The following is a 13,399-nucleotide window of genomic DNA, read 5'->3' as shown; positions in this document are numbered from 1 at the left end:
TGACACTTTTAACCGCTCCCAGCTTCAACCTGAGGTTTCCAACTGCCCTATCATCCTGATACCAAAGAAAAAAAAGGTAACATGTCTTAATGACTACCGGCCAGTGGCTCCGACTTCCACCATCATGAAGTGCTTCGAGAGTCTGGTCATGGCACACACTGACTCCAGCCCCCCACCTCCCAGACAACCTTAACCCACTGCTATTCACCCATACCACCAAAACAGGTCTACGGCAGACGCCATCTCACTGACCCGACACTCACATCTGGACAGTCAAGACATCTGCTGATTATTGACTACCACTCCATTCATCTCGGTGCTGCCGAACTCCTAGATCTGGGAATCAACAGCACCCTTTACAATTGGATTCCCAACTTCATGACTAACAGGCTACAAGCAAGGGTAGGCAGCAACAGCTCCACCGCTATTATTGTCAACACTGGAGTCCCTCTACCATGTGGCCGATTTCTGCTCTGACGTGGGCCGTATCTCAAATACTGGGGAGTCGCAGTGTAGGAAGGAGATTAACAGTCAGTGATGTGGTGTCATGACAACAACCCTTCCCTCAATGCTAAAGGAGATGGTTATTGGCTTCGGGAAGTTGGGGGGTACACATGCTCCAGTCTACTTCAGTAAAGCCGAGGTCAAGAGGCCCCATCCTGGTCCAACAACGTCAGCGCAAGGCCAAGAAAGCTCATCAGTGCCTCTACTTCTTCAAAAGGCTGACGAAAGTTGGGATGTCTCCTTTGACCCTCACCGATTGTTACCTGGATGCCTACGGCAGTATGAGCTTAATACAGCAAGCACTCAGTCATTGTAGGGAGTTGCAGACACGGCTCAGCAAATCGTAAAAACCAGCCTCCCCGTCTACACTTCTCTCTGCCTCGGTAAAACAGCCAACATAATCAAAGACCCCTCCCACCTCGGACATTGGACAGAAGGTACCGAAGCCCTGAAACATGCACCTTCTATCCCACTGTACATGAGAACATGCAATGGCCCCTGAAAATAGGACTCGGCCTCATTGTGGCGCTGCACAATACTGTCGGCCTGCACTCAGGAGCTGTAACACTTTCTTCTGCATTCTGTTATTGTTTTCACTGTTACCTTCTCACTGTACTGATGCGATGAAATGCTTTAAGGTGCAAAACAAAGTTTTCACTGTATGTGTGACACTAATAATTTACCAGCCAGGCTTTTGATCCACCACTCAATAACAACCACCTGCCACCTACCACTCGACCAACTTTATCTGAAGCAATGCTCCCTCCCAAGGTGAGGAATTAGTCCCTACTGGTGCTGGTGCTGCCCCCTGGTGGAAGGTGGGAGTATGCAGCTGGGCATCATAGAAACATAGAAAATAGGTGCAGGAGTAGGCCATTCGGCCCTTCCAGCCTGCACCACCATTCAGTATGATCATGGCTGATCATCCAGCTCAGAACCCTGTACCAGCCTTCCCTCCATACCCCCGATCCCTTTAGCCACAAGGGATCTAACTCCCTCTTAAATATAGCCAATGAACTGGCCTCAACTGTTTCCTGTGGCAGAGAATTCCACAGATTCACCACTCTCTGTGTGAAGAAGTTTTTCCTCATCTTGGTCCTAAAAGGCTTCCCCTTTATCCTCAAACTGTGGCCCCTCATTCTGGCCTTCCCCAACATCGGGAACAATCTTCCTGCATCTAGCCTGTCCAATCCCTTTAGGATTTTATACGTTTCAATCAGATCCCCCCTCAATCTTCTAAATTCCAACGAGTATAAGCCTGGTTCACCCAGTCTTTCATCATATGAAAGTCCTGCCATCCCAGGAATCAATCTGGTGAACCTTCTTTGCACTCTCTCTATGGCAAGGATGTCTTTCCTCAGGTTAGGGGACCAAAACTGCACACAATACTCCAGGTGTGGTCTCACCAAGGCCTTGAACAACTGCAGTAGTACCTCCCTGCTCCTGTACTCGAATCCTCTTGCTATAAATGCCAGCATACCATTCGCCTTTTTCACCGCCTGCTGTACCTGCATGCCCACTTTCAATGACTGGTGTACAATGACACCCAGGTCTCGTTGCACCTCCCCTTTTCCTAATCGGCCACCATTCAGATAATAATCTGTTTTCCTGTTTTTGCCACCAAAGTGGATAACTTCACATTTATCCACATTAAATTGCATCTGCCATGAATTTGCCCACTCACCTAACCTATCCAAGTCACCCTGCATCCTCTCAGCATCCTCCTCACAGCTAACACTGCCGCCCAGCTTCGTGTCATCCGCAAACTTGGAGATGCTGCATTTAATTCCCTCATCCAAGTCATTAATATATATTGTAAACAACTGGGGTCCCAGCACTGAGCCTTGCGGTACCCCACTAGTCACTGCCTGCCATTCTGAAAAGGTCCCGTTTATTCCCACTCTTTGCTTCCTGTCTGCCAACCAATTCTCTATCCAGATCAATACCATACCCCCAATACCGTGTGCTTTAAGTTTGCACACTAATCTCCTGTGTGGGACCTTGTCAAAAGCCTTTTGAAAATCCAAATATACCACATCCACTGGTTCTCCCCTATCCACTCTACTAGTTACATCCTCAAAAAATTCTATGAGATTCGTCAGACATGATTTTCCTTTCACAAATCCATGCTGACTTTGTCCGATGATTTCACCGCTTTCCAAATGTGCTGTTATCACATCTTTGATAACTGACTCCAGCATTTTCCCCACCACCGATGTTAGGTTAACCGGTCTATAATTCCCCGCTTTCTCTCTCCCTCCTTTTTTAAAAAGTGGGGTTACATTAGCCACCCTCCAATCCTCAGGAACTAATCCAGAATCTGAAGAGTTTTGAAAAATTATCACTAATGCATCCACTATTTCTTGGGCTACTTCCTTAAGCACTCTGGGATGCAGACCATCTGGCCCTGGGGATTTATCTGCCTTTAATCCCTTCAATTTACCTAACACCACTTCCCTACTAACATGTATTTCCCTCAGTTCCTCCATCTCACTGGACCCTCTGTCCCCTACTATTTCCAGAAGATTATTTATGTCCTCCTTAGTGAAGACAGAACTAAAGTAATTATTCAGTTGGTCTGCCATGTCCTTGCTCCCCATAATCAATTCACCTGTTTCTGTCTGCAGGGGACCTACATTTGTCTTAACCAATCTTTTTCTTTTCACATATCTATAAAAGCTTTTACAGTCAGTTTTTATGTTCCCTGCCAGTTTTCTCTCATAACCTCTTTTCCCTTTCCTAATTAAGCCCTTTGTCCTCCTCTGCTGAACTCTGAATTTCTCCCAGTCCTCAGGTGAGCCACTTTTTCTGGCTAATTTGTATGCTTCTTCTTTGGAATTGATACTATCCCTAGTTTCCCTTGTCAGCCATGGGTGCACTACCTTCCCTGGTTTATTCTTTTGCCAAACTGGGATGAACAATTGTTGTAGTTCATTCATGCGATCTTTAAATGCTTGCCATTGCATATCTTGTCATGGAGTTGTGTAGCAGACACTGGCCGGCAGCCTATCATGACCCTGTTCTCCTTTGCTATGTATCAGGTCCATGGGGTTCTCTGCCTTATACTTCCTCCCGGAGGAGGCACTGTTGGGTATTGTTCCAGCAAGATGAAGGAGCAGCAGGCTCCAGAACTCACAGCCCACGTGGTTGTTCGCCAGTCTGTTACAAAGCCATAATAGGGTTACTTGTGATGTCAAGTGTTCACCGTGTTTTATTAGGGAACACTCGGTGTTCTTGTAACAACAGGATAGAAGCCTGGTGGTATGTGCTTTCAGGCTTTCCAGTGGAAGGGGGAAGAGAGAATGTTGGCAAGGCAGTGAGAAGTCAATGGAAGGGAGGCCGGTTTCTGTGGTGGACTGAGGAGTTTGTTGTGACTTTCCCACAGAGGAGGGAGGACAGACCGACGTGTTCGGGAGCTGACGGACTCCTCATGGTTCCGTGCCCTCCTGCTGCCTCTCAGGAGCAGTGACCCCAGTGCCCACTGTTGCCGAACTATCGGAGCTGCTAGAATGTGGAAACAGGATGACCTTCAGGTTGGGGCCAGACAGGAGAAGCAGAACCTCCCTTCACGCTCACATGTCACTGAGAGACTGGAGCCTTCAGGCCACAGATCGGCTACTGGAAGGCGATATTAGCTGTGTGTCAGATTAGGGTCTAGATTGTAGTTTCAGTTTTCTTTATATGTACATAACCAAAGAGTGGTTATAGACAAGTCATATTCTGCATGGAGGTCGGTCACCAGTGGTGTGCCTCAGGGATCTGTTCTGGGACCTACTTTTTGTGACTTTTATAAATGACCTGGGTGAGGAAGTGGAGGGATGGGTTAGTAAATTTGCTGATGACACAAAGGTTGGAGGTGTTGTTGATAGTGTGGAGGGCTGTCAGAGGTTACAGCTGGACATTGATAGGATGCAAAGCTGGGCTGAGAAGTGGCAGATGGAGTTCAACCCAGATAGGTGTGAGGTGGTTCACTTTGGTAGATCAAATATGATGACATAATATAGTATTAATGGTAAGACTCTTGGTAGTGTGGAGGATCAGAAGGATCTTGTGGTCCGAGTCCATAAGACACTCAAATCAACTGCGCAAGTTGACTCTGTGGTTAAGAAGGCATACGGTGCATTGGCCTTCATCAATCGTGGGATTGAATTTAGGAGCCGAGAGGTAATGTTGCTGTTTTGTAGGACCCTGGTCAGACCCCACTTGGAGAACCATGCTCAATTCTGGTCACCTCACAACAGGAAGGATGTGGAAACCATAGAAAGGGTGCAGAGGAGACTTACAAGGATGTTGCCAAGATTGGGGAGCATGCTTTATGAGAATAGGTTGTGAACTTGGCCTTTTTTCCTTGGAGCAACAGCGGCTGAGAGGTGACTTGATAGAGGTGTATAAGATGATGAGAGGCATTTTCCCAGGGCTGAAATGGCTAACACGAGAGGGCACAGTTTTAAGGTGCTTGGAAGTAGGTACAGAGGAGATGTCAGGGGTAAGCTTTTTACATAGAGAGTGGTGAGTGCTTGGAATGGGCTGCTGGCGAAAATGGTGAAGGAGGAAACGATTGAGACTCCTGGATAGTACATGGAGCCTAGTAAAATAGAGGGCTATGGGTAACCCTAGGTAATTCTAAGGTAAGGACATGTTCGGCACAGCATTGTGGGCTGAAGGGCCTGTATTGTGCTGTATATTGTGTTTCTATAACCCTCCCCCTCTGTCCCTTTCCTCACCCTCCCCCACAACACTCCACACACATCCCTCCCCTCATTACCCTTGCCCCTCTGAACACCCTCCCCGACACTCCACCCTCCCCTTCTTCCCCTCTGAACACCCTCCCATTATTACCCTCCCCCTTCCCCCTCATTACCCTCGCCCCTCTGAACACCCTCCCATTACTACCCTCACCCCTCCACTCCCCGCCCCCCTCATTACCCTCGCTCCTCTGAACACCCTCCCATTACTACCCTCACCCCTCCCCTCCCCCTCATTACCCTCGCCCCTCTGAACACCCTCCCATTACTACCCTCACCCCTCCACTCCCCACCCCCCTCATTACCCTCGCTCCTCTGAACACCCTCCCATTACTACCCTCACCCCTCCCCTCCCCCATTACCCTCGCTCCTCTGAACACCCTCCCATTACTACCCTCACCCCTCCACTCCCCCCTCATTACCCTCGCTCCTCTGAACACCCTCCCATTACTACCCTCACCCCTCCCCTCCCCCCTCATTACCCTCGCTCCTCTGAACACCCTCCCATTACTACCCTCACCCCTCCACTCCCCGCCCCCCTCATTACCCTCGCTCCTCTGAACACCCTCCCATTACTACCCTCACCCCTCCACTCCCCCCTCATTACCCTCGCTCCTCTGAACACCCTCCCATTACTACCCTCACCCCTCCCCTCCCCCCTCATTACCCTCACTCCTCTGAACACACTCCCATTACTACCCTCCCCCCTCCCCCCTCATTACCCTCGCTCCTCTGAACACCCTCCCATTACTGCCCTCACCACTCCCCTCCCCCCCCAGTTCCCTCGCTCCTCTGAACAACCCCCCCTTACTACCCTCACCCCTCCACTCCACTCCCCCCTCATTACCCTCGCTCCTCTGAACACCCTCCCATACTACCCTCACCCCTCCCCTCCACTCCCCCCTCATTACCCTCGCTCCTCTGAACACCCTCCCATTACTACCCTCACCCCTCCACTCCCCCCTCATTACCCTCGCTCCTCTGAACACCCTCCCATTACTACCCTCACCCCTCCACTCCCCGCCCCCCTCATTACCCTCGCTCCTCTGAACACCCTCCCATTACTACCCTCACCCCTCCACTCCCCGCCCCCCTCATTACCCTCGCTCCTCTGAACACCCTATTACTACCCTCACCCCTCCACTCCCCCCTCATTACCCTCGCTCCTCTGAACACCCTCCCATTACTACCCTCACCCCTCCACTCCCCGCCCCCCTCATTACCCTCACTCCTCTGAACACCCTCCCATTACTACCCTCACCCCTCCACTCCCCGCCCCCCTCATTACCCTCGCTCCTCTGAACACCCTCCCATTACTACCCTCACCCCTCCACTCCCCCCTCATTACCCTCGCTCCTCTGAACACCCTCCCATTACTACCCTCACCCCTCCCCTCCCCACCCCCCTCATTACCCTCGCTCCTCTGAACACCCTCCCATTACTACCCTCACCCCTCCACTCCCCCCTCATTACCCTCGCTCCTCTGAACACCCTCCCATTACTACCCTCACCCCTCCACTCCCCGCCCCCCTCATTACCCTCGCTCCTCTGAACACCCTCCCATTACTACCCTCACCCCTCCACTCCCCACCCCCCTCATTACCCTCGCCCCTCTGAACACCCTCCCATTACTACCCTCACCCCTCCACTCCCCCCTCATTACCTTCGCTCCTCTGAACACCCTCCCATACTACCCTCACCCCTCCACTCCCCGCCCCCCTCATTACCCTCGCTCCTCTGAACACCCTCCCATTACTACCCTCACCCCTCCACTCCCCCCTCATTACCCCGCTCCTCTGAACACCCTCCCATTACTACCCTCCCCCCTCCCCCCTCATTACCCTCGCTCCTCTGAACACCCTCCCATTACTACCCTCACCCCTCCCCTCCCCTCCCCTCCCCCCTCATTACCCTCGCTCCTCTGAACACCCTCCCATTACTACCCTCACCCCTCCACTCCCCCCTCATTACCCTCGCTCCTCTGAACACCCTCCCATTACTACCCTCCCCCCTCCCCCCTCATTACCCTCGCTCCTCTGAACACCCTCCCATTACTACCCTCACCCCTCCCCTCCCCTCCCCTCCCCCCTCATTACCCTCGCTCCTCTGAACACCCTCCCATTACTACCCTCACCTCCCCCCTCATTACCCTCGCTCCTCTGAACACCCTCCCATTACTACCCTCCCCCCTCCCCCCTCATTACCCTCGCTCCTCTGAACACCCTCCCATTACTACCCTCACCCCTCCCCTCCACTCCCCCCTCATTACCCTCGCTCCTCTGAACACCCTCCCCCCGACACTCCACCATCCCTCCCTCTCCGCCTTTAACTATTCGCCTCCGCCTCCCGTCGGGCAGGCTGCGTGATGACGCCGAGAAACGGCGGAAGGACGTCCGGGGCGGGGCAAACTCGAGTCTTATGTATGTCACGTCCGGGGCGGGGCAAGCGTCAGTAGCAAGTATGTCACGTCCGGCGGGGCGGCGTTGGGAGATGGCGGCTGAGCGAGCGGGAGGTAGCGGCTCTGGGCTTGGGGAGGGAGCGGCCGATTCGGGGCCCGGCGCCGGCGGCACCGACCAGCTGCACCAGGACAACCCGCTGCTTAACCTTCCCATCGTCGCCATCGACTCCATCCTCGGGCTGATGGCTTATGACGAGATTAGCGGTCTGCGGCTGGTGAGCGAGCGGGGTCGGGGTCGGGTCGGGGAGAGGGACGTGGATCCTCGGCCTGAGCTGGGACATCCCGGGTCACCGAGAGGTTGTGGGGTCAGCGCCTCCCCGCACTCCGTGGTGTTGGGGTTGTCGCACTAGTGGGACACCGAGCCGGGGGCCTTTCCGATTCTGATGTCTGCCAAGATCGGCTCGGCTGTTCTCGAAAACACCCCATTATCTGAGGTGAAGTCAGGTAACGCTGCTACCTGGTGGATGGAAGCTCCCGTCCGGGCCTCCGAGTCAACGTACGAACTCCTCCATCCACATAGTCATCACACGGCTTGGGTGTTGCGTGTGGGCAGCTTCAGGGTGATTGATGGGAGGCTGGTCCGGTCCAGGGGCAGTGTTGGGAGGGCGAGGCAGCTTCTCTGCCGCAGGGCAAGGGGTGTGCTTCGGGGTGATGCTCAGTTTAATAGCATCCTCAGCTTCCGGGAGCTGACTGTGCAATGGGATAACATACCATTTCCCTGTGGTAATGGAAATAAACTTGTATCCACTGGTGTCACAACCCAGGGGTGTTTGATTTGAGGTGTAGTTACATACACGTTGCAGGAAGACTATTTGGCCTGTTGACTTTTACTAGCTGAAAGGTGCAATCCCACCGGTTCAGATCTTTTCCCACTGCCATTTGAAACACTGCTTTTGAATCTGTTCTCACTGACAGTGTAGAATAACCCTTCAGTGATTGTTTGGATCGTACTCAGCACCTTTCTGTGTCACCTTGTACGTAGACAACTTCTCTGCTTTTAGCTGTGGTGATTTTGAAGTGCTCACTGGTTAATTGTTGTCACAAGTGAAGGTTTGTGTGTTGCTGTACTGATTATTACATCAGTGTGTCAAGGTCATACGAGGGGAAAGTAATAACAGATTGAAGTGTTGCAGTTATCGAGAGAGCAGGTAATGAGGTAGATTGTGGACTCGACCGCAAGAGGTCCATATATCTTTCTGTCTGATCATTGGTGCCAGGGAACAGGTATGCCTATCAAGACAGTCTCAGTGATGTTACCGAGTTCCCACTGTCCTGGGTCACCATTAACCAACCACAAGTCCGAGAGACCTGATATACTTTGCCTGAATTTATGACACCCCAAAGCACAAGTACTTCAAGTTTTGAGTTTGTTCCTAGGCAATACATACCCAGGATATAAATGGTGTGAAATTTGGCTTTTTACAACAGCAGCACAAAATATTACAACAGAAGTTAATGGAGACTTCTATTGACATAAATTAGGCACAAGTTACATACTAACAATAAACTTATAAACACAAAGTTAGTGAAGATGGAACAGATAAGTAACAAGGTACTGTTGGGGTTTCTCAAGGTTCAAGCCTTTGATGAACCTCCAGGCTCCTGTACCTCCCGTCTGATGACAGCAACGAGAAGAGGACAAGGCCCAGGTGGGGAGGACGCTGCCTTCCTGAGACAGTGCCTGTCGATGAGGCCCTGCATGTTGAGGAGAAATGGGCATTGGTCTGGAGGCATGCAGCTCCCAGAACAGGAGTAGCCACTCCTCTAACTTGTCTTACTGAAAATTATCCTGGCAGAGTTTAAACCCTACCTGTACCAGCTCCCCCACCCCACTCTTAATCTCCTGATTTTTCAAGTATGTGCCTCTGTCCACCTTAAACATTTATAGTGATCTACTCGTTTGGGGATAGAGAATTCCAGCGATCTGCTCCCATCTGAGAGAAAAAATTCCTACACACCCTTAGCTTGGCTCCATATATGGTAGTTATATCCACTTCTTTGTGACTCTACCGTTAGTGGAAAACACTGACATTTGCCTTGTCAGATCCCTTTAGGATCTTGTATATTTCTGTGGAATCATCCGACCACTCTCGTTTTTTTGGGTTAGGGGAGCAACCTCACGAACACCAATACAATTGTAACAAAACATCCCTATTTTTAAACTCCAGTCCCTTGGCAGTGAAGGCCAAGTTGCTGTTTGCATTCCTGCCTGCTAATTTTGTGATTTGTGTACAAGAACAAAAAGATCTCTCTGAATTTTGCTCGTGTGCAGTCTCACTCCACTGAAATACTAATCCTCTTTACATTCCCGAGATTTTCACCCGTCACTCTGTGTCCCATTGCACAGTAACAGCGTCTCCATCACAACATGCTCGTTCGTCAATTGTTGTTAGTGGAAGTCTTACGTTTTGTCATTGATGTAAAAAAAAAACTAAGGCCCCAACTCTACCAGTTACATTGCTCCAGCGTGAAGCATTTTGTGTTCGATGTGACAGTTTCGAACAAGTCTCAACACCATCCAAGACTGACTGACAGCCAGGCTAACCGTTCCTTCCCTGGTTCTCTGGTGGGGAATGCCTGCACTGTGCACCAATGTGCGACAGTCACTCTGATAGATTGATTATCGTCGACTTGAGGTGATGTGAAATTGTTGTTTTGCAGTAGTGATACAGTGCAGAGACGTAAAACTACTGTAAATTACAAAAGTAAGTGAATAGCTTTAAAAATTCCGAAGGTGGTGTTCATGGATCTTTCAGAAACCTGTTGTAGCGGAGGAAGCTGTTTCTGAATCTTTGTCTGGGTCACCAGGCTCCTGTACTTCCCCTTGTTGATAGTGATGAGCGGAGAGTGTGTCCCAGGCGGGGAGGATCTTCAGTGAAGGATGCTGCCTTCTGAGGTCCCACCTTTTGCAGGTGTCCTGGATGGTGGGCCAGTTTGTTCCCGTGATGGAGCTGAGAATCTATGACCCTGTGCAGCCGTTCGTAATTCAGTGCAATGCAGCCTCTGTTCAGGCAGTGATGTAACCTGTCAGAATCCTCTCCACTCTACATCTGTAATTTACGTTTTTGGGAGACGTGCCACATTTGTTCAAACTTCCAATGAAGTGCAGCAGCTGGGGTGGTGACGCCCAGCAGCTCCAGACTGCACATTCTTTCCACCACGGACCCTCAGTGAGGGTTGGTATGTGTTCTCCCGCAGGCTGCAATCAATCCCTTGGTCTTACTGATGTAGAGTGCAAAGTGGTTGACCACTCAGCCAGCCGATCTGTCTCACTCCTGTGCACCAGCTCACCCGAGGTTCCATCCTGTTGTTGGATCAATCACAGGTGGTCATGAGCCAGCGTACCGGGGCGGGGCGGGCCAGGACCTCTCGGCAAGTGTCGCTGCAAAGCCAACCTCTCGCTTAGCGTCAGCAAAGCTGAGGAGCTGATTGTGGACTTCGGGAAGGCGAATCTCCACCAGTCTGCATTGGGGGAGTGATGGCTTTCAGACCCTGGGCGTTAGCATGCAGGACAACCCCGCACACTTGCTATTATACAGAAAGTGTGTCAGCTTCTCTCTTAGTAAGCTAAGAAGGTTCAGCTTGTCATCACATTCTGGTGAGGCCGTTCAAAAGTGTGGGAATGTACGCTGCAGAGAGCAGTGGGCTTGGCGACATACCCTTCCCCACCGTCTCATCAGGTGCAGCCTCAAGACAGCAACAGAAATTTCCAGGCTGTTTGTCCTTCTCACAGCTGCCGTCGGCAGGAGATGCAGAAGCCCCACACCACCAGGTTCAAGAAGAGCTACTTCCTTCAACCATTCCGTTGTTGAACCAGCTACCAGAACCCTTAGCAGTGCTGGGACCAAACTTTTTCGTTAGTTCCAATTGTGTTCCTGTGGCTAATTGTTTATTTTCCTTGTGAAGGCTGCTTAGATGATGCTGAAGTGCCTGTGATCCTTCTGCAAGTCAGTTTTTCATTGCACCTGTGCACAGGTACACTTGTTCATATGACAGTAAACTTGGCCTTGACTTTGTCAGCAGTGTCATCAGCAAATATTTAGATGCCGTTTGAACTGTGCTGAGTCACATGGGCACGAGTATAGAGAGAGTTGAGCAGTGGGCTAAGCTCACACCCTTCACCCTTCATTGCTTGTCAATTAGGAGGAGACGTTACCACTGATGGCACCTCCCAAACCCACGGATTCTACCCCAGCAAGGCAGTGTTCCCTCCAATTCATGTTTTGGAAATGTGTCACAAAATCATTCAGAGTCTGAAACCGAACTCCCTCCCCAACAGTGGGAGCCCCTTCAGCAGCAGAGCTGTGGTGCTGCTGACGCTGTTTAACGATCGGGCACTGTATGCTGCGTGTGGTATCTCTGTTGTCGAGGCTGCTGGTGTGTGCTGTCTCTGTGACTGTGTTCTCACCCCAGGTATGCAAGCGGATGGACGCAATCTGCCAACGTCTGCTGAACCAGGGCTTCCTGAAGGTCGAGAGGTATCACAGCCTGTGTCAGAAACAGGTCAAAGCCCAGCTTCCTCGGTGAGTACGCTGCTCGTCGAGCTCAGTCCTGGTTGGGTTTGTCTCTGGTGTCGGGCAGAGCTCCCTGTGATCTGTGTACAGACCAGGGGCCACTCTCTGTCGTGTGACCTTGATGAAAACACGGTTATTACACGGACTGTGGGGCTAATTGGTGCCTATGATGGTGACCGGAGGATGTGATAATGCTTGTGAAGGAATCCGATTATGCTGGGAATGAGTTTTGGGTCAGTCTGTTCTATGGGTTCTTTGGGGATTGATGGTTGCAGGGGTGCTGCCTGATCTGACCCAAGGGAAGCCAGTCCTTCTACCTGGCCATCCGTGTAGTTTTACACAATACAATTAAATCTCTTTGTACCAAACAAACAGGCACAGCCCACACAGTGTCCATTACGTTGCTGGCAATGGAAACACCATGTTAACCTCGCCTCCTTGCAGTGTGAGCTGAGAACTGGGCACAGCATCCAGTAAAGATGGAACTGCTGTTCTCAGCAGCCTTGGCCAACGAGCAGTGACTCTACTCCCTTCACAGATCTCTGGTCATTAGCATTGCTTCTCCTGTGGCGACCTGTATTCGGACACTGGTAGGCCCGGGACTAGCATCCTCACTGCCAACAATGGGTAAATTCCCCGCTTGGTCCCACAGGGTCTTCCACACCAGGGCACGGCTGCTGTACCTCTGGCAGCAAGGCAGTCCCAAAGGCCGCAACCTGTCACCACAGGTGTGAGGAGAATTGGGAATTCCAAATATTTTGTGGATGGGGGTGTGTTGCTTCATAAAAGATGATTCTCCATGGCCTTCTTTGTAAGTACGGAGAGCATCAGATTTGTGGTGGGACAGTGACATTTTGATGCAGTAAAGAAAGGTGGTTATAAAGTTGAAAATCCGACACGATGTGCACCCAGCTGGTGTTTGAGTTAGGACACTGCTCTTTGGGGAGGGTGTTTCTTCAGGAATGGTGTATATCAGGGGATAACGTTAGAAGTGAGAATCTACAGGAGAGATATGCTTTTTCCGCAAAATTCAGAGACTGAGGGGAAATTTATTCTGAAGATTTAAGTGTTAGGCAGTGGGTGGCATGCAGGGCTGTTGTAATAAGGTTACACTGCACTCCTTGGTCACCTGTTTGTAGCTGTAATGGGGTAGATGAGGGGAAGACTTGTTGCCAGCA

At 51.0% G+C, this 13,399-nt stretch overlaps 1 protein-coding gene across 1 annotated transcript in view; it reads left to right on the top strand.

Moving 5' to 3' along the window:
* Positions 1 to 7,709: 7,709 nt before the first annotated feature.
* fbxo28 (F-box protein 28) overlaps positions 7,710 to 13,399 on the top strand; it is a 28,104-nt gene continuing 22,414 nt past the window's right edge. The window contains exons 1-2 of the mRNA XM_063040511.1: positions 7,710 to 7,922; positions 12,121 to 12,230. Coding sequence (XP_062896581.1) covers positions 7,710 to 7,922; positions 12,121 to 12,230 — 323 coding nt within the window. The remainder of the gene's footprint in view (positions 7,923 to 12,120; positions 12,231 to 13,399) is intronic.

Source organism: Mobula hypostoma, chromosome 2 (genome assembly GCF_963921235.1).
Source record: "Mobula hypostoma chromosome 2, sMobHyp1.1, whole genome shotgun sequence".
Lineage (NCBI taxonomy): Eukaryota > Metazoa > Chordata > Chondrichthyes > Myliobatiformes > Myliobatidae > Mobula > Mobula hypostoma.
Note: the sequence above shows the minus strand (reverse complement) of the source record. Positions and strands in the feature narration are given on the sequence as shown.